Raw genomic sequence first — 26,888 nt, 5'->3', positions numbered from 1 at the left:
TGTGCATGTAACTTTACTGTATATCAGACCTACAGTAAATTTATCTACACAATGTGATCTTTTGCTGTATTTCAGAGTTTTGCAAATGGATGCGGAGGAAGTCCCGCATGAGTTTCTATACATTAATGAGGCTGGATTTAACCTGACAACAGTGAGAAGAAGGGGAAGAAACATCACTGGCCACAGGGCTGTTGTCAAAGTACCAGGGCAACGTAGGGGTAACACTACCCTTTGTGCTGCCATTACACAGAATGGGGTCCTCCACTCCCATGCCAACTTGGGTCCTTACAACACGGACCTCATTCTTACATTTTTAGACAGATTACACAATATTATCACAGCAGCAAACCAAAGGGACCAGATGCAATTCATTGTTGTCTGGGACAACGTAGCTTTCCATCGTTCTGCTCTGGTCCAAAACTGGTTTCCTTAACACCCACAACTTACAGTTCAATACCTTCCACCATACTCCCCTGTCCTAAACCCCATCGAGGAGTTCTTCTCAGCATGGCGGTGGAAGGTTTATGATCTCCGGCCCGATGTCCAGATGGCCCTCATTCAAGCTATGGAGGAAGTATGTGATCGAATTGAAGCAGCATCCATAAAAGGGTGGATTCGTCACTCCAAAAGATTCTTCCCACGTTGCCTTGCAAATGAAAATAGCCTGTGATGTTGACAACCCTGTGGCCAGATCCAGCTAGGCAGAGAGATGTTTAGGTTATACATTTTTTTTTCCGTTACTAAACTGGATATGTAATTTGTTTCAGTATTACTGTAAGCTTACAGTACAATGGTATGTTCAGTAATATTGTATGAAAACTGGAAAATGTTGTGTTATGAATGTTTTGTTTTTATGTTCAGTATTGACTGACTTGAGTACTTGAAAATAAATATGTTCTTTAGTCTGAACCAGTGGTGTTGGTGAATACATTTTTCCACTTTCTCTGTGTAAATGCTAAAAGCGTTTTAGGTTGAGCACAGGAGTGTTTGACTGATTCAATCAGACCATATGATGGTTGGGTTTATGTTATGACCACAAAATAAGGTTTTTAAGACATTGTATAGTGTTGACAAAAGTGTTCCATTTTGCAAATGATCTGAGGTGTTGTGCTACTTTGGTGTGGTGTTGTACTAATTGTGTGAAGGGGTTTGGAAAAACCTGGCCCTGTTTTCAAAATTGTTGCTTAAGCAATTGAAAAAAACCTGTAAATTCTGGTTAGAGGATTCCAGAGCTTCCAAGCATGGGTTTTTAGAAAACTACAATATTTTTCTGAATGGTTGCAACCACAGAAGCAGTACGCTGATGGGATATGCTCAACTGCTCCTTCTAGAATGTTCTGTTACTATAGTGAACAAGCTATTTTTTGTTTCACCAGAGCCAGCCTTCTATACACAGCTGTCTGTTAACATAAACCTGTCATTTGTAGTAGTACTTCTGGAAATGCCCCCTCCTAGAAGTCACGCCATTGCATAATATAGTGCACTACTTTGGACCAGAGCTACATAGGCCCTGGTCAAACGGAGTGCACTACAGGGAAAGGAATAGTGTGGCATTTGTGACCAGCAGTGTGTTGAGGATAGTAAATGTCCGTTGTCATACGCACTGGTGCGTAGCGTTGGGTGCAACAGCCGTACACACGTGAGCCAACACATATGAACAAGCCCCAGCCAGCCGCTGCAATGCAAAACGCCACAGTCATCTTTGGTTTCTGATTGGCCGGTCGTTGTTGGAAGGTCATGTGACTGACAGTCTTCTGGTTCCCATCCCGAATGACATCCTGAGCCCTCACACTTTGTTACATACTTTACTGTGCACTGAAAAGGGATTAGGGTGCCATGCGGGACGCATTCATACTGTTTGTTTTTAACATTCATGTCAACAAATAGCCCTCGTGGAGTTGTCTGGAAGACCCCTTTGTTGTTATTTTATGGGTTAGGTAGCTAGGATGTGTCCATATACAGATCCAAGATCTGCCCATAAACTGAATGCGGACCGAGATCTCCACAAATCCATGAACAGAAGTCTGTTTCAAACAAGGAATAGTGAATTAAAGTCAGGAATAGTAAATTAAAGTCAGGAATAGTAAATTAAAGTCAGGAATAGTAAATTAAAGTCAGGAATAGTAAATTAAATTCAGGAATAGTGAATGTTGAGACGTTTATCAGAAATAAAGGATGACACTGTTTATCCTGTATAAATCAGACTGTCAATCACACACACACACACCCACTAAACCATACAAATGCACACTCTCTTACACCCATATACCCACAAACCCACACACATGCACACTCTTTTACACCCACAAACCCACACACATGCACACTCTTTTACACCCATACACCCACAAACCCACACACATGCACTCTCTTACACCCACAAACCCACACACATGCACTCTCTTACACCCACAAACCCACACACATGCACACTCTCTTACACCCACAAACCCACACACATACACCTACACCCACAAACCCACACACATACACCTACACCCACAAACCCACACACACAAACACACACACTCTCACACACATACATGCAAACTGTCAAACATACGCACACACACACACACACACACTCCCACTCTCACACATGCACACTCCCACACAAACACTGGAAATGACTAGTTTAAAACTGCGGTCCCAGTTCAGTGTGACCTCTGTCACCCCTTCACCTTTGACCTCCATTTCTGGTCCTTTGATTGCTTGTTAAATGATCAGAAGGCAAGCATGGAAAAATGGCTATGAAAGAATAGGAGCTAGAGAGGGAGGAGAGATGGAAAAGAGCAGCTACCTCCTCCTCCACCTCTTTCTGCTCCTATTCATTCTCCTCGTCTTTTTCCTCTAATGTCAGATTATCATTAGAAAATCCCCCAAATACCAGCCCCGCCACGGTTTAATGACATCACTGCCTCTACAAGTTATAACATCACTTCCAGATGTTTGAGGTCATCATCTGGGTGGTGCTTTGATTGGTTGGTCCTCCCATGTGCTGTCTGTCATATCCCATCTTGCCATTGGCTCCGTAGGAGTTCAGCCCTGCCATGTGCTGGGTCATCTGGAGAAACATGTACACACACACACACACACACACACGCACGCACACACACATAGAATACAGATGTTCATATTTTATGTTTTATATAAACCTCCACGTAAAACACATACTGTACTTCCTCATAGAAACACACTGAAGACACAGACTTCCTCCCCATTCACATATTCCTTATATAGTGATGCACACACACACACACACACACACACGCACATATGAACAGAAACACACACACACACACACACATACACACACAAATGCACACACATATGAACACACACACACACACCTATAAACACACACACACACACATATGAACACACACACACACACATATGAACACACACACACACACATATGAACACACACACACACACTTATAAACACACATACACACACACATGAACACACACACCTAGAAACACACACACATGAACACACCTATAGACACACACATGAACACTCCTATAGACACACACATGAACACTCCTATAGAGACACACACACATGAACACACCTATAGACACACACACACACATGAACACACCTATAGACACACACACACATGAACACACCTATAGACACACACACACATGAACACTCCTATAGACACACACACACACATGAACACACCTATAGACACACACACACATGAACACACCTATAGACACACACACACATGAACACTCCTATAGACACACACACACATGAACACACCTATAGACACACACATGGGTCAGTGGTGTCTCACCTGAGCGATGTTCCACTGTAGCTGCTGACCCTGTTGTGCTGCATACAGCTGCTGCTCAGCTGGCATTCCTCCCAGCATGCCTTGCTGTTGAACTCCCATAATGCCTTGCTGTTGTCCCATAGTGCATTGCTGTTGTCCCATGATGCTTTGCTGTGGCTGTCCTTGTCCTGTAAAGCTGTTCTGCGCTGTGGCCACCAGTCCGTTCTGTTGTGCTCCCATGATGCTTTGCTGCTGTCCTCCCATGATGCTGTGCTGATATCCCATGAAGCCATTCTGTTGTGCTGCAACCATTCCATTTGGCTGTGCTCCCATAAAACTTTGCTGCTGGATTACCCCATGGGGTACTCCTGCCATAAATGGGGATGTGACTCCCTGTTGAGCCAAGAAAATGTTCTGTTGTGGCCCATTCTGTTGAGCTCCCATGATGCTTTGCTGTTGCCCCCTCATCATGGTGTTCTGCTGATGACCACTCAGGGACATCATGGAGTGTGATGTCACCATGGTTCCTCCCAAGGCTCCCCCCTGATTGGCCAGAGAATGGTACGATCCATAGTAGCCTAACTGGGCTGGGTTCATGTACAGACCCGCTGGAGATAAAGCCAGAGAAACAGAACAATCAGGAACACTCCATAGACAATCACAGACATTGCTAATGTGACTTGATACTCTAGAACCGGGCTCTGGTCCTGGTGGGCAGAAACACTAAAGGTGTGTTCTACCTGGTAGTTCATTAAGCTCACCTGGTATGTCAGGTTTGATTTATTTTCTGAATAGAAGGAGAGGATTAAAACCAAGTTTTGACAAACTTGTGGATGAAGAGCTAAACCAAGATTTGATGTCCCCTGGAAAGGCCTATTTCCACACCCCCTTTTTACATTAAAAGAAAAAGAAAATAGAAACACAAATCCATATTACTTGGAGGTCTTTTAATTCCATCTGACTGGGGACACAAAGGACACTCATCAGCACAGGTTGCTGTCAGGAGGGACGGGGTTGTTACCATGAGCAGCCAGGTTGGGGTGTGATGTGGGTGTGGTGGCGTAGAGGGACAGGATGGAGTCCTTGGATAACTTCCTCACAGACCCCTCCTGCCTTGGCTTAGAGTCCAGAAACAGACTGAGGTTCTCGGGTACCGACGCGGCCACGCGACCCCTCGGCATGGAGCTACCTACCGGCTGGAGGGAGGACAGATAAGTTAGAGGGAGTGTGTGTTCTGGGTGGGGGTGGGGGTGTGTCTGTCTATCTGACTCCTCCCTCTCTATATCTCACTGTGTTTGTGGCAGTGGAGCTGGAGGCAGAGCTGAATAGATCCAGGCCAGAGTTAGACACTGAGGGACTACCTCCTCCTCCACGGCAGGGTCTGCCATTAGTTACAGCTGCTCCTGATACAGGAACATCTAAAAGAGTGGAGAGATAGAGAGGAATGGAGAGATTGAGGGGAATGGAGAGATAGAGGGGAATGGAGAGATAGAGGGGAATGGAGAGATTGAGGGGAATGGAGAAGGGAGAGATTGAGGGGAATGGAGAAGGGAGATATAGAGGAGAAGGGAGAGATAGAGGGGGAGATAGAGGGGAATGGAGAGGGGAGAGATTGAAGGGAGGAAAGGAGGAACAGATGGAAAAGGTTTGTGTTGGAGTGTTTTCATGTTTGGTGAAGAGCAACAAAACACAGGGCTAATCAACTGGGCTACTCAACCAGGCTACTCAATGTGTCTTTGTGTGTGTGTGTGTGTGTGTATGTGACTGTGTCTTTGTGTGTGTGTGAGACTGTGACTGTGTCTTTGTTTGTGTATGTGTGTGTGTGTGTGTGTGTGAGACTGTGACTGTGTCTTTGTGTGTGTGTGAGACTGTGACTGTGTCTTTGTGTGTGTGTGTGTGTGTGTGTGTGTGAGACTGTGACTGTGTCTTTGTGTGTGTGTGAGACTGTGACTGTGTCTTTGTGTGTGTGTGTGTGTGATGTGTGTGTGTGTGTGTGTGTGTGTGTGTGAGACTGTGACTGTGTCTTTGTGTGTGTGTGTGAGACTGTGACTGTGTCTTTGTGTGTGATGTGTGTGTGTGTGTGTGAGACTGTGACTGTGTCTTTGTGTGTGTGTGTGATGTGTGTGTGTGTGTGTGAGACTGTGACTGTGTCTTTGTGTGTGTGTGAGACTGTGACTGTGTCTTTGTGTGTGATGTGTGTGTGTGTGTGTGTGTGTGACTGTGCGGGTGTTTGAGTGTGTGTGTACATACCTAGTCCCAGCAGGTCTGAGACAGCCTGACCTTGTGTCTGTGTCTTTGTGTGTGTGTGAGACTGTGTCTGTGTCTTTGGGCTGTTTTCTCTTTTCTGAAAGAGTCAGACACAAACATTGAATACTTGAGAATTTCAGTACTGGAATAACAACAGATCATGTTACCTGTTACACACAAACATGCACACTCTCTTACACACACACACACACACACTCACCAACTTCATCTTCTCAAACACCACTGGTTCCCTGGGAATGTTTTCACAGCTCTTCTCTTTCTAAAGGAGAGAAGAAGAGAGCGAGGAAATAGGGGGTGAGAAGGGAAACAAAATGTGTTGCATAAACCTGAAAGAGTATCAATGGAATGACATAATGAAAGGCCTGAATGAATGTGTTCATCCTAACCCCATTGTCCATGTATAAATGAATGTGTTCATACTGACCCCATTGTCCATGTATAAATGAATGTGTTCATACTGACCCCATTGTCCATGTATAAATGAATGTGTTCATACTGACCCCATTGTCCATGTATAAATGAATGTGTTCATACTGACCCCATTGTCCATGTATAAATGAATGTGTTCATACTAACCCTAAGTCTGTTAACATCCAGGACCTTGTCCATGTATTTCTTCTTTTCATATTTGTCCCGGATAAATATCTCTGCTGACCTGTAAAGATGGTTCAGGAAAGAGACTGCAGCTTTTCTTCAAACACACACACACAAGTTTGTATGGCTATCCTCATATGGACCAGAAAATAGAAATAGTATGCTCCCTTGCCCTAATCTTAACCCTAACCTTAACCTAAACCTAATCTATCCCTAACCCTAACCTTAACCTCAATAAAGTACAATGTATGTCTAAACTTTACCTAGATGTAATGCGTAACCATAACCCTAAACTTAACCAACAACACCTGGACCTTAAAGAAACCCCAATTCTAACTCTAAAATGAATTATAAGTATGACCTTAAATCTAAACCCTGAACCAGAAATTGACTTTTGCCTCATGAGGACCTTTTTTCAAAATCTTTCTGGTTTTACTATACTCATGGGGACATTTGGTCCCCATGAGTATAGTTAGACATAAAACACAGACACACACACACACACACACACACATGCACACACACCCACACACAGATACACACACACAAAGATACACACACCACATATACAGATTTGGCCGTCACCAAAGTTGGTCACCAACGTTGATTACCCTTAATGAATCCTACTTTGACTAACCCTAACCCTAGACCTTACCCTAGCCCTAACTTTAACCCTAACCTTAACCTCAAAAACATAACATTAATGCCTAAACTTAAACTAGTCTTCACACTTAACCCTAAATCCAACTAGTAATGCCTGATCCTAACCTCTAATTGTAACTCCAGTTGTAACGTTTGTCCTAAACCAAAAAGTCAAACCAAAATAATTGCCTGTTTCAAAGTAAGGAAAAAAGACCCCATTAGTAAATTATTTCTATTTCAGCTACAGCCTGGGGACATTTTCATCCCTGTTATAATGTCAGAAACACACACACAAAACACGTGTGCACAGACCAACACACACATGTGCACAGACCAACACACACGTGTGCACAGACCAACACACACGTGTGCACAGACCAACACACACATGTGCACAGACCAACACACACATGTGCACAGACCAACACACACGTGTGCACAGACCAACACACACGTGTGCACAGACCAACACACACATGTGCACAGACCAACACACACGTGTGCACAGACCAACACACACATGTGCACAGACAAACACACACAGAGTGCAATGAGGATACTGGTCAGTCTCAGGTCGACTGAAACATTCAGGTAAGAAAGCTTCATATAGACGTTTGGCCTTGGCATTTCCCATCTCCTGAACACACTGCAAACAGAGAGAGAGAGAGAGAGAGAGAGAGAGAGAGAAAAGGTGAGGAGAGAAAGGGTGAGAGCGAGAGACAGAACATTGACAGACAGACAGACAAACAGAGAGAGAGTGAGAGGTGGTTAATGACCAGTAAAGACAGGGGAAGTCCTCTCCTCTCCTTGGGGAAGGTTTGAGAAAGAAACAACCATTCCAGCCACTGACCATATGACCAATTTGACCTCTGACCTGTATCTGTTCTTGTGTCCACTGGTCCAGGTTGACGGACTTGACCCGGGAGATGTGGACGCCCAGGTTCCGGTGGATGCCGGCACAGCGGATACAAATGAAGACGCCCAGGCTCCATGACGCCCACCTGGGTCCTGGGAGATGACGAAGACCCAATCATAGATGATCCCACCTCCAAACCTCAGGTATTAAACTAATCAGGGAGCAGTGGACTCCCTTGTTAATCAAACACATCTCTGACTGGGACCACAGCCTAAACAGACCCCTAATCCCTCTATTGTAGCAGACTACGCCAGACCAGATCCTTATTTATTCCAGTTATCACCTTAAAAAAGGTTATTTAACTGTCAAGAGTTTGGTTTGGGGTTGGAATTAGACTGATAGGGTTAGGAGTTGCAGTCAGGGTTAAGGATTTTGGGTTAGGGTTAGGATTATGTTAAGATTAGGATTAGAAGAATTTGATTCTCAATGTATAACTATTGTTACTACCCAAAACCTCCCCACAAATACAGTGCTAAAACATCTGTTTGTGTGTGTGTGTGTGTTTGAGATAGAGAGTCAGTGAATGTTCCTGAGTCTATATTTTGTGTTGGTTTGGGTGTATGTGTTTGTGACTACATGTGGGATAGATCTATGTGTTTGGTGTATTTGTGTGTGTGTGTGTGTGTGGTTTTATCTGCTAAACTCTAGTCTCATGATAAAAGCAGAGCAGGGACCTAAGAAGAAGATTCTCTCTCCATCGCTCTCTTGATCTCTCTGGCTATTTCTCTATTCTAATTTAACTATACCACAGTCCTCTTCATGGAAGACCGACAGCTTCAAAGTGAGTACTGGAGCCTCCCTCCCTCCCTCTCTCCCTCTCCATCTTCCTCTCTCATCCTCTCTTCTCTCTCTCTCCATTGCGTCACTATCTTCCTCTCTTCCCCCTCTCTCTGTCTCTCTACTGACCCATCCTCTGTGGTGTGAAGGGCACTTGAACACAGCTCTTCTATCCTTGTGCCCTCACAGTCTCTCTCCATTTCACTGTAAAGTCCTCCCTGCCCTGCCTCACAGTCTCTCTCCATTTCACTTTAAAGTCCTCCCTGCCCTGCCTCATAGTCTCTCTCCATTTCACTGTAAAGTCCTCCCTGCCCTGCCTCACAGTCTCTCTCAATTTCACTGTAAAGTCCTCCCTGCCCCGCCTCACAGTCTCTCTCCATTTCACTGTAAAGTCCTCCCTGCCCTGCCTCACAGTCTCTCTCCATTTCACTGTAAAGTCCTCCCTGCCTCGCACTCTTTTTCCCTCTGGGTATATAATTTTTACATGCTCTTCTTATCGCTTTGATATTAGTATCAACAGTATGTAGTGTTTTTTTTAAACCAACTCTTAGTACAAACACATTAAGACATTAAGTCTTGCAATAACACATACTTGCATTTTAAATAACAGCTTTTGCTTTCATTTAGTAAGAAAACATCTTTCAGCAGAAGATAATTGATTCAACCATTATGTCTTTGGTAAAATATAATGACTACATTGGTTAAGTCATCAAAACATATCATAGTGCAATTCTCACAGTCATTGTAACAATCAGTTAGTCCAGGACCAAACAACCTGAGACACGTGTTTCAAAACGACTCTTTGAAGTGCTGAAGGGAGTCTGTTACAGTTAATTCCACTGTTTTCACATAAGGGAAAACTCTTACTGTACATTACCCATCACAAATGATGAAAATTCCTTTCCATAACTTCTATCAAATAATCAAAAGTGCGATCAGTGAAGACAATCATTGATGCCACGTGGGTCTTTTGTCTAATCAAATGTAACAAACACTATCAGAAAGAAATGCCAATGTTTAGCGCACACTGCACTACAGTATGATTAGTCTTTTTGGTACTATTCAATCAAAGATATTGCACTGACACTATGTTGAGTTTTGGCCAGGTACAAGCCTGCTCTTATCAACAAAGATGTACTTGTGATGGTTCAAAGCAACTCCATTTGTAGTTTTGTCTCTCTGATTTATTCCTCTGCCTTGCAGTCCATGTGTTCACATGGTTTATAGTTATATGGTTACTATGAATTACAATGGTTACTATGAATTACAATGGTTACTATGAATTACTATGGTTACTATGAATGTAACCATGTCCTCCATTTGACAGTATTGTATTGAACATAGGAAATGGAGTGGTCTTCCAAGGTTATCGGTTTGAATCCCACTGAGGTCACTTATAAATCCATGGCCTCAGGATGGTGATTCTGTACTGTTCAAACTGAACACAACAGGCAAACATTTTAAAATATAATTATTATCTTCATCAAATGGTTGAGTGATGATCAATTAGGAATAATGAACCCAGCGAAAATATTTATTTTATTTTAACAATAAAGAAATATAATTGAGAATCTGTAATGTGCATATACTGCCCCTAGATGGCATCACTGTCTACTGGCATTCTCTGAGTTTTCCACTAGATTTTACAGCCACAAATTTAAAAGAAATGTTTGGCTTGGGAATCAGCTAAGCAAATATAAAGTGTGGCTACTGGTTAAGGTTCCGTGCAAAACACTTATTTTGGAAAACGAACTATATAAATAGTATGAATGAGTTTATGAATTTATAGCTCTAGAAACGACTGACCATCCTATCTGTCCCTCTCCTCCGCCTACACCCCCATTATTTCGTCTTTCTCCCACTCTCTAACTCTCTTCCTGTCCATCTCTCTCATCCCAGTTTCCCTTTCTCTTTACATTTAGATCTCTCTCATCCAGAGAAAGACGTCCAGAAAGGTGTTTCTTTCAGGTCAAAGGTGGTTTTCCTGGTGGACGCTTAGTTTAACCTTATCAATTGTCTCCATAAAGTACGGCAGCATAAAGCGCTTCTTCATACAGTAAAGATGCTTTTGAGTGACTGCACAGAGACTAAATATAGAAGAATAATCCAGGAACAAAAAGAGACAGTATTCATGCATTACAAAGTATTCTAAATGTAATACACAGACAGATGTTAAGGTCAGTGTTATCTAAATGTAATACACAGACAGATGCAGATCCTTTGGCCCTCAGTGACACAGTCTGTCTGGTGGATGTCTTCCTGTCAGTCTGTCTGTCCGTCAGTCTGTGTGTCTGTCCGTCAGTCTGTCACATTAGCTAGCAGCAGGTAGGCTAATAATAGAGGAATTACTCAGCAAAGCCTATTTAACAGTGAACACTCGGACAGAAGCCCTCTATGTGAGCATGAAGTGTGTGTGTGTGTGTGTGTCCCCTGCCATTACCCTGGCTGGAAGGAAAGACCCAATACATGTGTAAACAACTGTCTCCCATATAGTCTGTCTAATCCTTATTTGCTATGCTTAAAATATCTCCTTCTGTCAGTCTTTCTCCTTCTGTCTCTCTCTTTCTGTCCACTATACTGGCCTTCTCTCTGTTTCCTCTGTGCCTGCAGTTCTCTGTCAGTCTTTCTCCTCCCAGCCCCTCACTCTTTCCCTTGTCCATCAATCTACTCTTCTGTCTCTCATCCCTCTCAGTCTACGCTCCATCCATCTCTCATCCTCCGTCTCTCTCTCCCTACCGCTCTTTTTCTCCGTCCATACCTCTCTCCCTCCCTCTCTTTCTTCCTCTCTCCCTCCCTCTATCACTCCCTTTCTCATTCCCTGCCTCCCTCTAATCTTCTTGTGGGGTATTACAGGGTTTGAGTGTGTTGGTGGCCTGGTTCTCCAGGCATGTCAGGGAGGAGTCAAAAGCCCTCTTTGCCTGGCATGACGAGAGAAGGACAGGGTGGGGTGGGCCTGAGGCGGTGAGTACTGAATGGTGACTGTTGCCATTGGCTGATGACAGCGTAAAGCCAGTGGTCAGCCATAAGCTGCTCTGTTGTTCAGGACATTTGTTATGTCATTATTCATGTGAACGGGATGACGACCAAAACTAGACATCTGAGGAAAGCAGTAAAACCACCTCATATCAGTGCTTGCACTAACTGTAGATAGTTAAACCTGGAACCATATAGGGTTCTAGAACAATCCAGGGTTCCGGAACCTTAAAGTGTTCAGTTGTCCCGATACAAAGTAGGAGAACCTCGAAATAAAACCTGGAACTAAAACGGTTTTAAAAGTGTTTGGAGAGCTACGCACTGCATCCTGTTGGGTAAACCACTGACAGAGTTGAGCTTCCTCTCTAAGTTAAAAGGAAGGATCTGTGATTGACACATAAGCCTGTCGCTGTTACCCACACGGAAGTATTACAAACCCGATTCCAAAAAAGTTGGGACACTGTACACTTGTGAATAAAAACAGAATGCAATGATTTGGAAGTTTCAAATTTCAATATTTTATTCATAATACAACATAGATGACATATCAAATGTTTAAACTGAGAAAATATATCACTTTAAGGGAAAAATAAGTTGATTTTAAATTTCATGGCATCAACAAATCTCCAAAAAGTTGGGACAAGGCCATGTTTACCACTGTGTGGCATCCCCTCTTCTTTTTATAACCGACTGCAAACGTCTGGGGACTGAGGAGACAAGTTGCTCAAGTTTATGAATAGGAATGTTGTCCCATTCTTGTCTAATACAGGCTTCCAGTTGCTCAACTGTCTTAGGTCTTCTTTGTCGCACCTTCCTCTTTATGATGCGCCAAATGTTTTCTATGGGTGAAAGATCTGGACTGCAGGCTGGCCATTTCAGTACCCGGATCCTTCTTCTATGCAGCCATGACATTGTAATTGATGCAGTATGTGGTCTGGCATTGTCATGTTGGAAAATGCAAGGTCTTACCTGAAAGAGACGACGTCTGGATGGGAGCATATATTGTTCTAGAACTTGGACTCATGCCACACGCACTCATGCAACCCCATACCATCAGAGATGCAGGCTTCTGAACTGAGCGCTGATAACAACTTGGGTTGTCCTTGTCCTCTTTAGTCCGGATGACATGGCGTCCCAGTTTTCCAAAATGAACTTCAAATTTTGATTTGTCTGACCACAGAACACTTTTCCACTTTGCCACAGTCCATTTTAAATGATCCTTGGCCCAGAGAAAATGCCTGCGCTTCTGGATCCTGTTTAGATACGGCTTCTTTTTTGACCTATAGAGTTTTAGCCGGCAACGGCGAATGGCAAGGTGGATTGTGTTCACCGACAATGTTTTCTGGAAGTATTCCTGAGCCCATGTTGTGATTTCCATTACAGTATCATTCCTGTATGTGATGCAGTGCCGTCTGAGGGCCCAAAGATCACGGGCATCCAGTATGGTTTTCCGGCCTTGACCCTTACGCACAGAGATTGTTCCAGATTCTCTGAATCTTTGGATGATAGATGATGATAACTTCAAACTCTTTGCAATTTTTCTCTGAGAAACTCCTTCCTGATATTGCTCCATTATTTTTCGTCGCAGCATTGGGGGAATTGGTGATCCTCTGCCCATCTTGACTTCTGAGAGACACTGCCACTCTGAGAGGCTCTTTTTATACCCAATCATGTTGCCAATTGACATAATAAGTGGCAAATTGGTCCTCCAGCTGTTCCTTATCTGTACATTTAACTTTTCCGGCCTGTTATTGCTACTTGTCCCAACTTTTTTGGAATGTGTAGCTCTCATGAAATCCAAAATGAGACAATATTTGGCATGACATTACAAAATGTCTCACTTTCAACATTCGATATGTTATCTATATTCTATTTTGAATTAAATATAAGTTTATGAGATTTGTAAATTATTCCATTCCTTTTTTACTCACAATTTGTACAGTGTTCCAACTTTTTTGGAATCGGGTTTGTATATATTGACATATATACATATATTTTAAAAACATATACTAATATATTTATTATATGTATTACTACTGTATTGCCATTTATTCCATACACATTTTTACATATTCGATTTTGGCTATTTTGAAATATGCTTTAATATGTCTTAAATACATCAAATACATCAATGTCAAAATGCTAGTTTGTTATGTGCATTTAGCGTTTACACCTAACTGATATATTTTCATATTTGTATTGTTTCCTGTCATGTGTTTATTATGTTATCTAGTTGTTTCTTTGAAGTACTTTTACAGAGAGGAATTGCATTCATGATACTCTGTTAAAATGTATTACATTTTTTTAAATGTAAATTTGGAGTACAAAGTGGTTCATTATATTGAACCTGAAAAAGGTGCTATATGCTGCTTCACAGTGACTGAAGTCAAAACTTTGTTGTATTTACTAAACATTTCGCATCATATTGTGACACAAAGGCAGTTGTATGACACTGGGAATAAAGGTCCTTATTAAATTAAGATGACTGACCCTAACCAGTAGTTTCCTAAATTGCTTTTACAATGTATTTAATAGAAATTATGGTAAATACATACTGTACAATAAAAAAATCAGCTCTTGTTTGTAAAAGATAATACTTGTCCTTTCACAGTAATTAATGTAATGCAATAAGGCCTAGAAGTTTTCCGTGTGGATAAAAGAAACGTCTGTTGTAGACGGGTGGTAAAAAGTAAACAAACAACATGAAAGGGATGGAGGAACCAAAGAAGGGAAGGGGAGAGAGAGAAGAAGGAGAGAAACAGAGAGAGAAACAGAGAGAGAGAAGATAACACAGAGAGAAAGAGAGAGAGGGCATTTGAATGAGAATGAGAGAAAAAAAAGAGAGAGACTGATTTAGAGCAAACAAACCGGGGACTTTGGTTGTTTGATCACCTGCTAGCACACAGAGAACGGGACAGGCACACACACACACACACACACACACACACACACACACACACACACAGAGAACGGGACAGGCATACACACACACACACACACACACACACACACACACAGAGAACGGGACAGGCACACACACACACACACACACAGAGAGAACGGGACAGACACACACACACACACACACACACACACACACACACACAGAGAACGGGACAGACACACACACACACACACACACACACACACACACACAGAGAACGGGACAGACACACACACACACACACACACAGAGAACGGGACAGACACACACACACACACACACAGAGAATGGGACAGGCACACACACACACACAGAGAACGGGACAGGCACACACACACACACACACACACACACACACAGAGAACGGGACAGACACACACACACACACACACACAGAGAATGGGACAGGCACACACACACACACAGAGAACGGGACAGGCACACACACACACACACACACAGAAAAGCTGAATGTTTATTAAGTAAGCGCTTTCTATGTCTATTTCCATGTTGACACAACACAATCAATATGTTTGTTTGTGCCCAGAGCCCCCCCCCCCTTCTGTCTCCCATGAAGAGTCACATTCTAGAGGATGGACCATGTGGGGATAATAGCATCCAGTTTATACAGTGGGGAGAACAAGTATTTGATACACTGCAGATTTAGCAGGTTTTCCTACTTACAAAGCATATAGAAGTTGGACATTTTTATCATAGGTACACTTCAACAAAAATCCATAAAAATCAAATTGAATGATTTTTAAGTAATTAATTAGCATTTTATTGCATGACATAAGTATTTGATACATCAGAAAAGCAGAACTTAATATTTGGTACAGAAACCTTTGTTTGCAATGACAGAGATCATACGTTTCCTGTAGTTCCTGACCAGGTTTGCACACACTGCAGCAGGGATTTTGGCCCACTCCACCACACAGACCTTCTCCAGATCCTTGAGATTTCAGGGCTGTCGCTGGGCAATACAGACTTTCAGCTCCCTCCAAAGATTTTCTATTGGATTCAGGTCTGGAGACTGGCTAAGCCACTCCAGGACCTTGAGATGCTTCTTGCCTGTCCACTCCTTAGTTGCCCTGGCTGTGTGTTTCGGGTCATGGTCATGCTGGAAGACCCAGCCACGACCCATCTTCAATGCTCTTACTGATGGAAGGAAGTTGTTGGCCAAGATCTCGTGATACATGGCCTCATCCAACCTCCCCTCAATACGGTGCAGTCGTCCTGTCCCCTTTGCAGAAAAGCATCCCCAAAGAATGATGTTTCCACCTCCATGCTTCACGGTTGGGATGGTGTTCTTTGGGTTGTACTCATTCTTTTTGTTCCTCCAAACACAGTGAGTGGAGTTTAGACCAAAAAGCTCTATTTTTGTCTCATCAGACCACATGACCTTCTCCCATTCCTCCTCTGGATCATCCAGATGGTCATTGGCAAACTTCAGATGGGGCTGGACATGTGCTGGCTTGTGCAGGGGGACCTTGCGTGCGCTGCAGGATTTTAATCCATGACAGCGTAGGTTGTTACTAATGGTTTTCTTTGAGACTGTGGTCCCAGCTCTCTTCAGGTCATTGACCAGGTCCTGCCGTGTAGTTCTGGGCTGATCCCTCACCTTCCTCATGATCATTGATGAGGTGAGTTCTTGCATGGAGCCCCAGACCGAGGGAGATTGACCGTCATCTTGAACTTCTTCCATTTTCTATTAATTGTGCCAACAGTTGTTGCCTTCTCACCAAACTGCTTGCCTATTGTCCTGTAGCCCATCCCAGCCTTGTGCAGGTCTACAATTTTATCCTTGATGTCCTTACACAGCTCTCTGGTCTTGGCCATTGTGGAGAGGTTGGAGTCTGTTTGATTGAGTGTGTGGACAGGTGTCTTTTATACAGGTAACGAGTTCAAACAGGTGCAGTTAATACAGGTAATGAGTGGAGAACAGGAGGACTTCTTAAAGAAAAACTAACAGGTCTGTGTGAGCCGGAATTCTTACTGTTTGGAAGGTGATCAAATACTTATGTCATGCAATAAAATGCAAATTAATTATTTAAAATTCATATAATGTGATTTTCTGGGTTTTTGTTGTAGATTCAAAGAACAGGAACACATCCGTGCTAGGATGATCTCAACATGACCCCTGGATGGTTTGGTTTTGAATGTGTTCCCTTACGCAAATACTTTGGAATCAGGTTAGATTACAAAATACCTTAAAAAAACACATCTCAGAACTGGCTAAAGGTTTTAAGGTTAGAATTAGTTGATTTTATTGTAAAAAATCATATATGTCATATCAGCATAGATATGAAATTGTTCTCGCCACTTTTCTATTAGTACGACGTACTAGATTATATTGATTATATTCACACGCCTCAGGCTCAGTAATAAAACCTCTAGATGCAGTTTGTCATTCAGCTTAGCATTTTATTACTGGTATAAACCTTCAATACACATCATTGTATTAAATACATTTAGTTATCTGGGACTCCCTGAAATCTAGAACAGGGCAGATACAGGTTGATGTTTGTATATAGGGCTGTTTTGAAAAACGTCCTATCTCACCATACAAATTCATTGGAAAAACTGCAGTTCAGACAGAAAATGCCATGTTTTTGTTAAACCATTTATTAGGAACATGCACAATAGTAATGTTATTGTCTTGGAGTTATGTTCTGCTCCTCTGGGTTAACTCCAACCCACTCTCTTCCTTTTGCGTACATATAACACAGGTTCACACAATGTCGTGCTATGCATACGCCAAAGTCCTTTTATGCGTGCAGTTGAGACGCGATCTCCTCCCATTAATAATAATGCTGGTCAATAAAATCGTTTCATTGACACGCACCAACTGAAACCTATTTGACGTCACCATCATCGAGGCACGGATTTCCCGTGTGACTAATCGTTTAAAAGCCGTAGATTAACCCGTGTTATATGTACGCAAAGGGAAGAGAGTGGGTTGGATAACTCACTGTCATCACATGACTGTATACCATACTACTAATAACAACATCAACACCATCACATGATTAATGGCAATCCCAATAGGCAATGAGCAAGGTACGCCGTACCGATCCCCCCCCAGAAAAGGAAACAGAATCAAACAGGTGGAGGCAGGGGTGGTGGGTGGGTTAGCGCCCGCATGCTAGTAAGACCAGCACACATCAGCCTGAGTAACCTGCCGATTAAATAATCAGCATGAAATGTGACATTGCGATTGGAGCGATCCCAAGTGTCTGTTGATACGTTGCTGACCAACGACCACTCCTGTCTGAGCCGACTCTGCTAACTTATCAGACAAGCTCACAAGACTCGCTGGTAAGAGACACAGAGGGCCCACTCTGAATTAGGAAAAACTGCCTTTGACTGGCGTGCTCTATATTTATGGAATGCCTTGCAGAACAACTTTAAGTTACAACCCCGTTTCCAAAAAAGCATGCATTTTTCCAAGAACAATAAAGTTTCTCAGTTTCAACATTTGATATGTTGCCTTAGTACTATTTTGAATTAAACACAGGGATAAATGATTTGCACATCATTGCATTCTGTTTTTATTTACATTTTGCACTAGCATACCAACTACTTTGGAAACGAGGTTGTAGAAACAACAGTACCTATAGGAAAGTTGAAATTATTAGTTTATGTTTCTCATAAAAGATCTTTGCACAGTGAACTGAGAATGCTTTTCCTAATGTGTCCACCTCATATCCATGTGTTTCGTTTATGCCTGAAAAAAACTAAATTGTTGTTGAAATGGCGAAAAGCATCAGAGAGATATCCAACCACAAAACACAAGCCTTCTGTTGTTGTTGTGGAAACGGCAAACCAACCTGAACCAAGACCCCCCCCCAACCCACCCACACCCACCTCAATGTATCATGGACAGGTTGACTGACTCCAGGTCCAAGAAGTTTCTCCTCATTACTGTGGTCCTCTTCAACCAGCCTCCATTCCTACAGAGACTAAAAGGCCTGCAGTCACCGCTTCAACACACCTCCATACTGTTAGCTAAATAGCTGCCCACGACTGCAATGCAAACTCAGCTCTATTAGATTGCATGTAGATAAACTACATGCATCCATCGATGGCAAATGTGTTTATATAATGCACTCACCACTCACAGGCCATTATCTTACATGCTCACCAGACCTTCAGTCAGTAACAGCATTAACGCACCAACAACCATTCTGAGTATGTGGGAATATTAAAGGGGTTTTTAATCCTGCCTCCCTGGTTACTATAAATATTGAATGGTGTTACGCTTCTGACGGCAGCCTGCCTTTGACGTCTCCAGAATAAGAGTCTCTGTTCCAAACGGACTCAGCTGAATGGTGTCGCCGCGAGCCTCGGATATCAGTATGTCCAAGATGCCCGTATTCTCTCTATTCACAGTATGTGTCCATGCAGACTGGCGTCCGCAGCTCCAACGTTACATCTTTTGCAGAAACTGACTTTCTGCATGGACATTATTTAGCGGCGTCTACTGTTTTGTGTAACTAAGGTGCTTCTAATGTGTTACTAGGGCACCACAATACACACACTACACGCACACACACACACACACACACACACACACACACACACACACAGGTACTGACAGGAATATGAACACATCACATGGCAAAGAACATGTCAATGATCAGACCCACTGTCTCTAATGTTGTATGCTGAGACAAAGCTTACAGTACATTAACACTAAGTGGTTACACACACATTTCCCTGTCTCTGCCAACCCACACAAACACACACACACACACACGAACATGTATACCTCCCCCTTTCAAAGACACTCTCTCCCCCTCTCTCCCCCTCTCTCCTGTGTATTATTTCAGACTGTGCTAATTAGACTGGCTGATTAGAGAACAGAGGGATGCTGTTGACCCTCTTTCTACCCAAAGCCTGCTGAAACCTACTTCAGATGGAGTGTGTCGTTGAGTGTGTCTGTGCATGTGTGTGCAAGTGATTTCATTAAGCATGCACGATTCTTCTGTTTGCATACAAGCGGTTCCATTGTTGCTATAGTGACATCATCAGGGGATGCCACTTACCATCCTGAAGACATAATTTTTGACTGCAGGCAAAGTTCTTCAGCGTGGTCGCTCCATGCTGATTGGCTGTGGAAAGGTTATTTTGCATGGTCCCTCTCTGCTGATTGACTGCCTTGATTTTCAGAGGTTAAATTAGGTGTAGAAGCTGCTGTAGAGGCTGTTTTGCTCAAAGAGGTTGCCTGGGTGACCTGGTGTTTTGCAGGTATTACTTAATGATTCTGCCAGTTGAGGACCTGTGATGCATCTGTTTCTCAAACGAGACCCTCTAATGTATTTGTCATCTTGCTCAGTTGTGCATCGGGGCCTCCCACTCCTCTTTCTATTCTGGTTAGACCCAGTTTGGGATATTATGTGAAGGGTGCATTACATATCGTTGAACGAGATCTTCAGTTTCTTGGCAGTTTCTCACATGGACTAGCCTATATTGTTCAGAAGTATAGACTGACAAGTTTCAGAAGAAAGATATTTGTCTCACAAACGCTGATGCTGAAGATACTGAACTAGTCTAAAAGACTGTTTGATTGCTACTTTAATCAGCACAATAGTTTTCAGCAGTTCTAATAAAATCACAAAAGGGTTTTCTAATGATCAATACAATTGCCGAGTCAGTCACCTGATCTCAACCCGATCAAGCATGCATTTCACTTGCTGCAGACAAAACTTAAAAGAACCACGAACAAACAACTGAAAACAGCTGCAGTAAAGGCCTGGCAAAGCATCACAAAGGAGGAAACCCAACTTTTGGTTATGTCTATGCGTTCCAGACTTCAAGCAGTCCTTGCCTACAAAGGATTCTTGAAAATGTATTAAGAACAAACATTTTATTTATGATTGTGTTAATTTGTCCAATTACATTTGAGCCCCTGAAATAAGGGGACTGTGTATGAAGTCCTGAAGTCCATTATCATCTCCACTGTCTTTAGGGTGTTGAGCTCCAAGGTGTTCTGACGGCACCAGGAGACCAGACGGCCCATCTCCCACCAATAGGCGGCCTTGTCTCCATCAGAAACAGGTCCGATGAGGATGGTGTCATCTGCAAACTTCATGAGCTTCACAGAGTGGTGACTGAAGGTGCAGCTGCTGCTATACAGGGAGAAGAGTAGGGGGGACAGGACACAGCCTTGAGGGGAGCCAGTGCTGATGGTCAGGGGGTCAGACAGGTATATCCCCAATCACACGTGTTGCCTCCTGTTGGACAGGAAGGCTGTGATGGGGACTTCGGCCCTCCCAGTTCGGACAGCTTGTCTTTAACATTTATTAACTAAACAAAATGTACTATGGTGAATCACTCTTTTTGGCTACATTGTAAAGCAATTTTTGTGCCTTTTGTTGGTTTGGATGGATGGGGACAATGTGGACTTCAATTTCTTTATTCGGATAGAATTTCAGTAAGTCACATTAGATCTGTGTCTAACACAAACTATGTAACAGATATACTTTTGGACAACCTTGACCAAAGATAACCTTATTAAATAAATGTATTTTCAAATATACGATGAAAATACATTTTGGGGACTTGCCCAGACCCCCAAATAGAGTTAGCCCCCCATTCATGAATCTCTAGTGGCGTCCCTGGTGTCAACACTAAAAGAGGTCTGACAATTAGCACTTTCATATTTGAATTTTCAAAGCAACACGAAGCAACTAACAGAGTTCCAAAGAGGCCAAATAGTTGGTGCCGGAATTGAAGACCAATTGATCACAAAAACTGTAAAACAATTCATTGTGTCAAGGGGAACTGTTGCAAAAATCATGACAGCACACGCAGAACATGGAAAAACGTCATTACCAAAGAGGAAGAGTGATAGACGGACCCTAAACAGGATAGTTGCTCAATGCCCGAACACAGAGGCACAGCCTCAAAAATTACCACAGATTTCAATCAGCACATATGCGAACCAGTCTCAACAAAACCTCAACGTTGTGAGATTCACAAAGCTGGAATGTATGGCAGGGCTGCCATTAAGGAACACACCGTATCAATGGCCAAAGCACAAAGATGCATAACTTTATGTAAGAGGAACCAAACCTGGACCCCTGAGCAATGGAATGAATTAATATGCTCTGTTGAGTCATCTTTCACCCTATTTCCTACATCCGGACAGCGGTTTACATTTCTGAACATCACTTATGGGGAAGTCCTGGAGCGACAGAGTGTGAAGTAGATTTCCACCTCCTCCATTCCTCAAAGAACTGGAAGCTTATCTTCTTGTGAAATGGTGCAATATCCCACTACACACAATTCAGGACTTGTATGACAGCATTCCACAAAGGATTGGAGCTGTTTTGAAGGACGGCCCTAGACCTAATTAAGTCCCTGATATTAATATATTGCTGAGGTGTTTCTGTTATTTTGTCCACCTCCTATGTATGTATGTGTTTGGTATTCTACTATTTCCTGCCCTTAACCCATAATCCCACTGCACTAGCTAATTAGACTAGACAGGTTTAAAGTCATATACGACACAGATATCCTACACACAGTTTCACTGTCCTGAAAAAGAAGCCATCAGTACATAATTACAACAGTGGCGAGAGACATTGACGTCACATCCCACCTAGCCAGGATCTAAGATGAAAACAGTGCAGGACATCTGTACAGACCCCCATGTGTCTCAAACTGAAGAAGAAAATAAGCATATACATGTTTCTTCAAAGTAGTGTCCTCTGGCCATCTCTATGGTAGTACCAGGTGACCTCACATACTACTGCAGTAACCCTGCAGCTTGGGCTGTTAAATTAATGAAATTCATGTCCAAATCGCAACCTTGACATGCGCAACATCCACATCGCAAGAGCATTCGATATTTTGAAATGCATCTCAGCTGTATGCAATGTCTGTTTTAGGTTTACTTTGTTTTTCCCCTTCAACAGCAGCGTTCCGCGCACACACACCAAAGCCACACCCCTTGTCATTTAAGCTGCTCAGCTCCTACTTCTCAGTGGTAGAGTCACCATAGGTTTGCTTGCTGTTTGGTTATTTTGTTAATATGTGATTTCAAACGACATACTACACAATTCTTCTGGCAACAATATGTCATTCTATTTCCATGGTTCCATCTTATATGGTGTTGTGTTGCCGTGGGCTACAGTACAATACTCTGTGTTCTAGATGTTGTGTCGCCATTGGCTACAGTATAATACTCAGTGGTTTTAGATGTTGTCCTCGGCTGTTCTGTATGTTATTGGGGTAGACATCTGCTAAACCTCTTGACAGAGTTGTCAGCATTATTCACAGCGAGAAAAAGAAAAACAGAGGAGAGAGAGAGAGAAAAGAGAGATGAAAAGTTAGAAAGAGAGGGAGCGGGAAGAGGTAGAGAAAGGCAGGCAGAGAGAGAGAGAGAGGGGGAGGGGTTTAGGTACAGGTAGAGGTCAGATGGGAATGTCTGGGTACACAACCACACACACGCAGACAACCACATACACATACAAACCACCACATACACAATCACATACACATACAAACCACCACATACACAATCACATACACATGCAAACCAACACATACACAATCACATACACATGCAAACCAACACATACACAACCACATACACATACAAACCACCACATACACAACCACATACAAACCACATACACTCACAAACCACCACATACACAATCACATACACAATCACACATACAAACCACCACATACACAATCACATACACAATCACATACACAATTACATAAACAATCACATACAAACCACCACATACACAATCACATACACAATCACATACACATACAAACCACCACATACACAATCACACATACAAACCACCACATACACAATCACATACACATTAAAAACCACCACACACACAATCACATTCACAATCCCATTCACATATGCATTCACATATACAATCACACACAATCACATACACACACAGGAAAAAGGGAAAAGAGAACAGGAAAACTGCTCAGATGAGAGCGAACAGAGGGAAAGTGTTCAAACTCAATCTTAGAACTGTCCAGTAAATTGCTCTTGATCTAAAAATACGGTAAGACCTTGCCGGTCTGCTGTCTGCCTTTCAAAGGCCTTGGCATCCCAAGCTGCTCTGCAGGCACATATGTGTAAGTAAGCCAGTGTTACTGGAGAAGCCTGTGTTACTGGAGAAGCCTGTGTTACTGGAGAAACCTGTGTTACTGGGGAAGCCTGTGTTACTGGGGAAGCCTGTGTTACTGGGGAAGCCTGTGTTACTGGGGAAGCCTGTGTTACTGGGGAAGCCTGTGTTACTGGGGAAACCTTTGTTACTGGGGAAACCTTTGTTAGATGGGAAGCCTGTGTTAGATGGGAAGCCTGTGTTAGATGGGAAGCCTGTGTTACCGGGGAAGCCTGTGTTACCGGGGAAGCCTGTGTTAGATGGGAAGCCTGTGTTACTGGGGAAGCCTGTGTTACTGGGGAAGCCTATGTTAGATGGGAAGCCTGTGTTAGATGGGAAGCCTGTGTTCCAGACAGTTTCTGAAGTGATCATCCAACAGTCAAGAGGACAAAAGTTGGTTACATTCCTACTTACCATTCACTTACAAACCCCAACATTACACCGTCATGACCCTAACATTACCATAACATTACCCCAAAAGTACCCTAACAGTACAACATCCTTGCCATATTATTAACGTAACAGTACCCTAACGTTACCCTAATAGTACCACATCCTTACCATGATAGTACCCTAACGTTACCCTAACAGTACCACATCATTACCAAGTTAGTACCCCAGCATTATTTTAACAGTACCACATCATTACCATGATAGTACCCCAACATTACTCTAACAATACCACAGCATTACCAAGACAGTACCCCAACATTATTTTAACAGTACCACATCATTACCATGATAGTACCCCAACATTACTCTAAAAGTACCATATCATTACCATGATAGTACCCAAACATTACTCTAAAAGTACCATATCATTACCATGATAGTACCCAAACATTACTCTAAAAGTACCATATCATTACCATGATAGTACCCAAACATTACTCTAACAGTACCATATCATTACCATGATAGTACCCAAACATTACTCTAACAGTACCTTATCATTACCATGATAGTACCCAAACATTACTCTAACAGTACCATGATAGTACCCAAACATTACTCTAACAGTACCATATCATTACCAAAACATTACCCAAATAATATCCAGACATTATACCCTAATAGTATAACACTGACTCACTAAAATGTACTGCCATTTAAAAAAACTATTCTGCATATCTCATAGCTGCATAAACTAACCTTAACCTTCACTCTAAAAGGACAGAGACACAGGCAGGATTTATCCGATGCACCTGATATGTGTTCAGCTTGGAACAGTTTGTACCGGCGGGAGAGAATGCCGTGTATAACTGTGCAGTCGCCCTTCCCTTTAACTCCCTCTACAATGGCCTTTAAATAACAACCTTCAAAGTTCACTAAAACCGTATTATGCAAGTATCGCTTTCCCTCAGACAGACCGGATACGTTCCGGGAAACTGAGGGAACAGAGATTGACTCATTCCCGTTCAGTCGTGCCTACCCACCCCCGGACCCAGGGTGTTGGACATCAGACATATGGCTTATACTAACGCATGGTCTCTGTTTTTATAACGTACATGTTTCTTTAGATTCACATTCTGAGATACCAGCAGTACAAACACTCTGCCCGAGAAAGGCACTTCAATGCGTTTGGTTGTTTGAACGGACAATCGGTCAACACAACCACTTACCTTTTGATTCACAATCCGCGCAGAATTTATTCTCCTCAAGTGATAGTAACGAGTTGAGCGCAGCTTGATATCTGTCAATGTCTTTCATAGATTTCCCCGACATCATCGCTTCGATTCCTTTCACCGCTCCGACACAGGTTGAACGCGAGATGGAGTTGGACGATAGGTTCAGATAAGCTCCGTTTGCAGTTATACCCAGAAAGACAGAACAAGAAAATACAGAACAAAGCGATGCGGCAACCGCTTTTGTTGTGCCTCTTCAGAATAAGGAAGCTATTTGTATAAAACCAACGTTCAGGAACAAGCCCTGAAGTCAAAGCTAGCCATTTAGCTTGCAGCAACGCATAAGTAACAGGCTGACAAATGTATTAGCCTCTTTGCACTGTTACGCTTTTATCTGAGGGAAAAAAACAACAAAATGTCCTGTTGCCTTTTATTGCACAGCAAGCGATTCAGCTACACGACTTAAACCGCATCAGTATCGAGTCCTCACGTCTCTCTGACAGTTTACACACCTCTCCCTCGCACTCTCAACCTCTCCTAGCGCGCGCGCACACACACACACACACACACACACACACACACACACATACAAACACACACACTTCAACATTCCCGCGATCGTCCTCTAATTTGACAGGTTTATATATTAGACGAATTACTTGTGCTTCAGTCACAATGTTTTTAAGCATCGAGCATGTATTTTAAAGCCACTATCGAACGACGAGTCGTTATCGTTCCAAACCCGTATCCCAGCCCCCTGATCCCTATAATCGACCCGTAGACACCACAGATCCCGTTGAGGCAGAAACGTGCTCACAGGCATAGAGGTGGTTTGAGTACTTATCACGGAGGAAACGTGTCCTAGCAGTGCAATTGAAAGCATGAATCGAAAGGCAGCCGATTTGAATAATTGCACACACTACTTCCCAGAGAAGGCGTTCCTAACAGAACGTGTCAACATTGCCCAATGGGGTCTCGCTAGCTCGTGCCTATGCTATGCTCCCTTCTCTAGGTTCTGCCCACTCAGCTTCACTAGCATTCTATTGGAGAATAACCGCTTAATTAAGGGCTGTCGTGGTTATACATATCTTTCAACTAATCAACTCGGTGGGCTTCGACTCTAGCTGGCCCATGAGCCGATTAATCCTACAGAGAATGATTAGTTTCAACATGGAAATACTAAGATTATATTGACATTTTAAC

General features: G+C 42.8%; 1 protein-coding gene across 1 annotated transcript; it reads right to left on the bottom strand.

Moving 5' to 3' along the window:
• Positions 1 to 2,540: 2,540 nt before the first annotated feature.
• smap2 (small ArfGAP2) lies at positions 2,541 to 26,604 on the bottom strand. Its single transcript, XM_029122954.2, has 10 exons — positions 25,683 to 26,604; positions 8,170 to 8,303; positions 7,856 to 7,941; positions 6,636 to 6,714; positions 6,259 to 6,318; positions 6,042 to 6,135; positions 5,082 to 5,209; positions 4,813 to 4,987; positions 3,813 to 4,399; positions 2,541 to 3,064 (listed from the first exon to the last, which is right to left on the bottom strand). Exons 1-10 carry the CDS (start codon positions 25,786 to 25,788, stop codon positions 2,936 to 2,938), a joined length of 1,578 nt encoding a protein of 525 aa, XP_028978787.2. The 5' UTR covers positions 25,789 to 26,604; the 3' UTR covers positions 2,541 to 2,935.
• Between the last annotated feature and the right edge of the window lie 284 nt (positions 26,605 to 26,888).

Source organism: Esox lucius, chromosome 10 (genome assembly GCF_011004845.1).
Source record: "Esox lucius isolate fEsoLuc1 chromosome 10, fEsoLuc1.pri, whole genome shotgun sequence".
NCBI classification, from domain to species: domain Eukaryota; kingdom Metazoa; phylum Chordata; class Actinopteri; order Esociformes; family Esocidae; genus Esox; species Esox lucius.
Note: the sequence above shows the minus strand (reverse complement) of the source record. Positions and strands in the feature narration are given on the sequence as shown.

Bases quoted from the DNA above. Each gene is read 5' to 3' on its own strand.
- smap2 (XM_029122954.2), bottom strand. From the start codon at position 25,788: ATGATGTCGGGGAAATCTATGAAAGACATTGACAGATATCAAGCTGCG. The intron at 7,942-8,169 runs GTCAGAGGTCAA...CTCTGTTTGCAG, and splicing joins GGACACAAGAACAGATACAG to TGTGTTCAGGAGATGGGAAA. The intron at 6,715-7,855 runs GTATCCTCATTG...CCATCTTTACAG, and splicing joins AGTCGACCTGAGACTGACCA to GTCAGCAGAGATATTTATCC.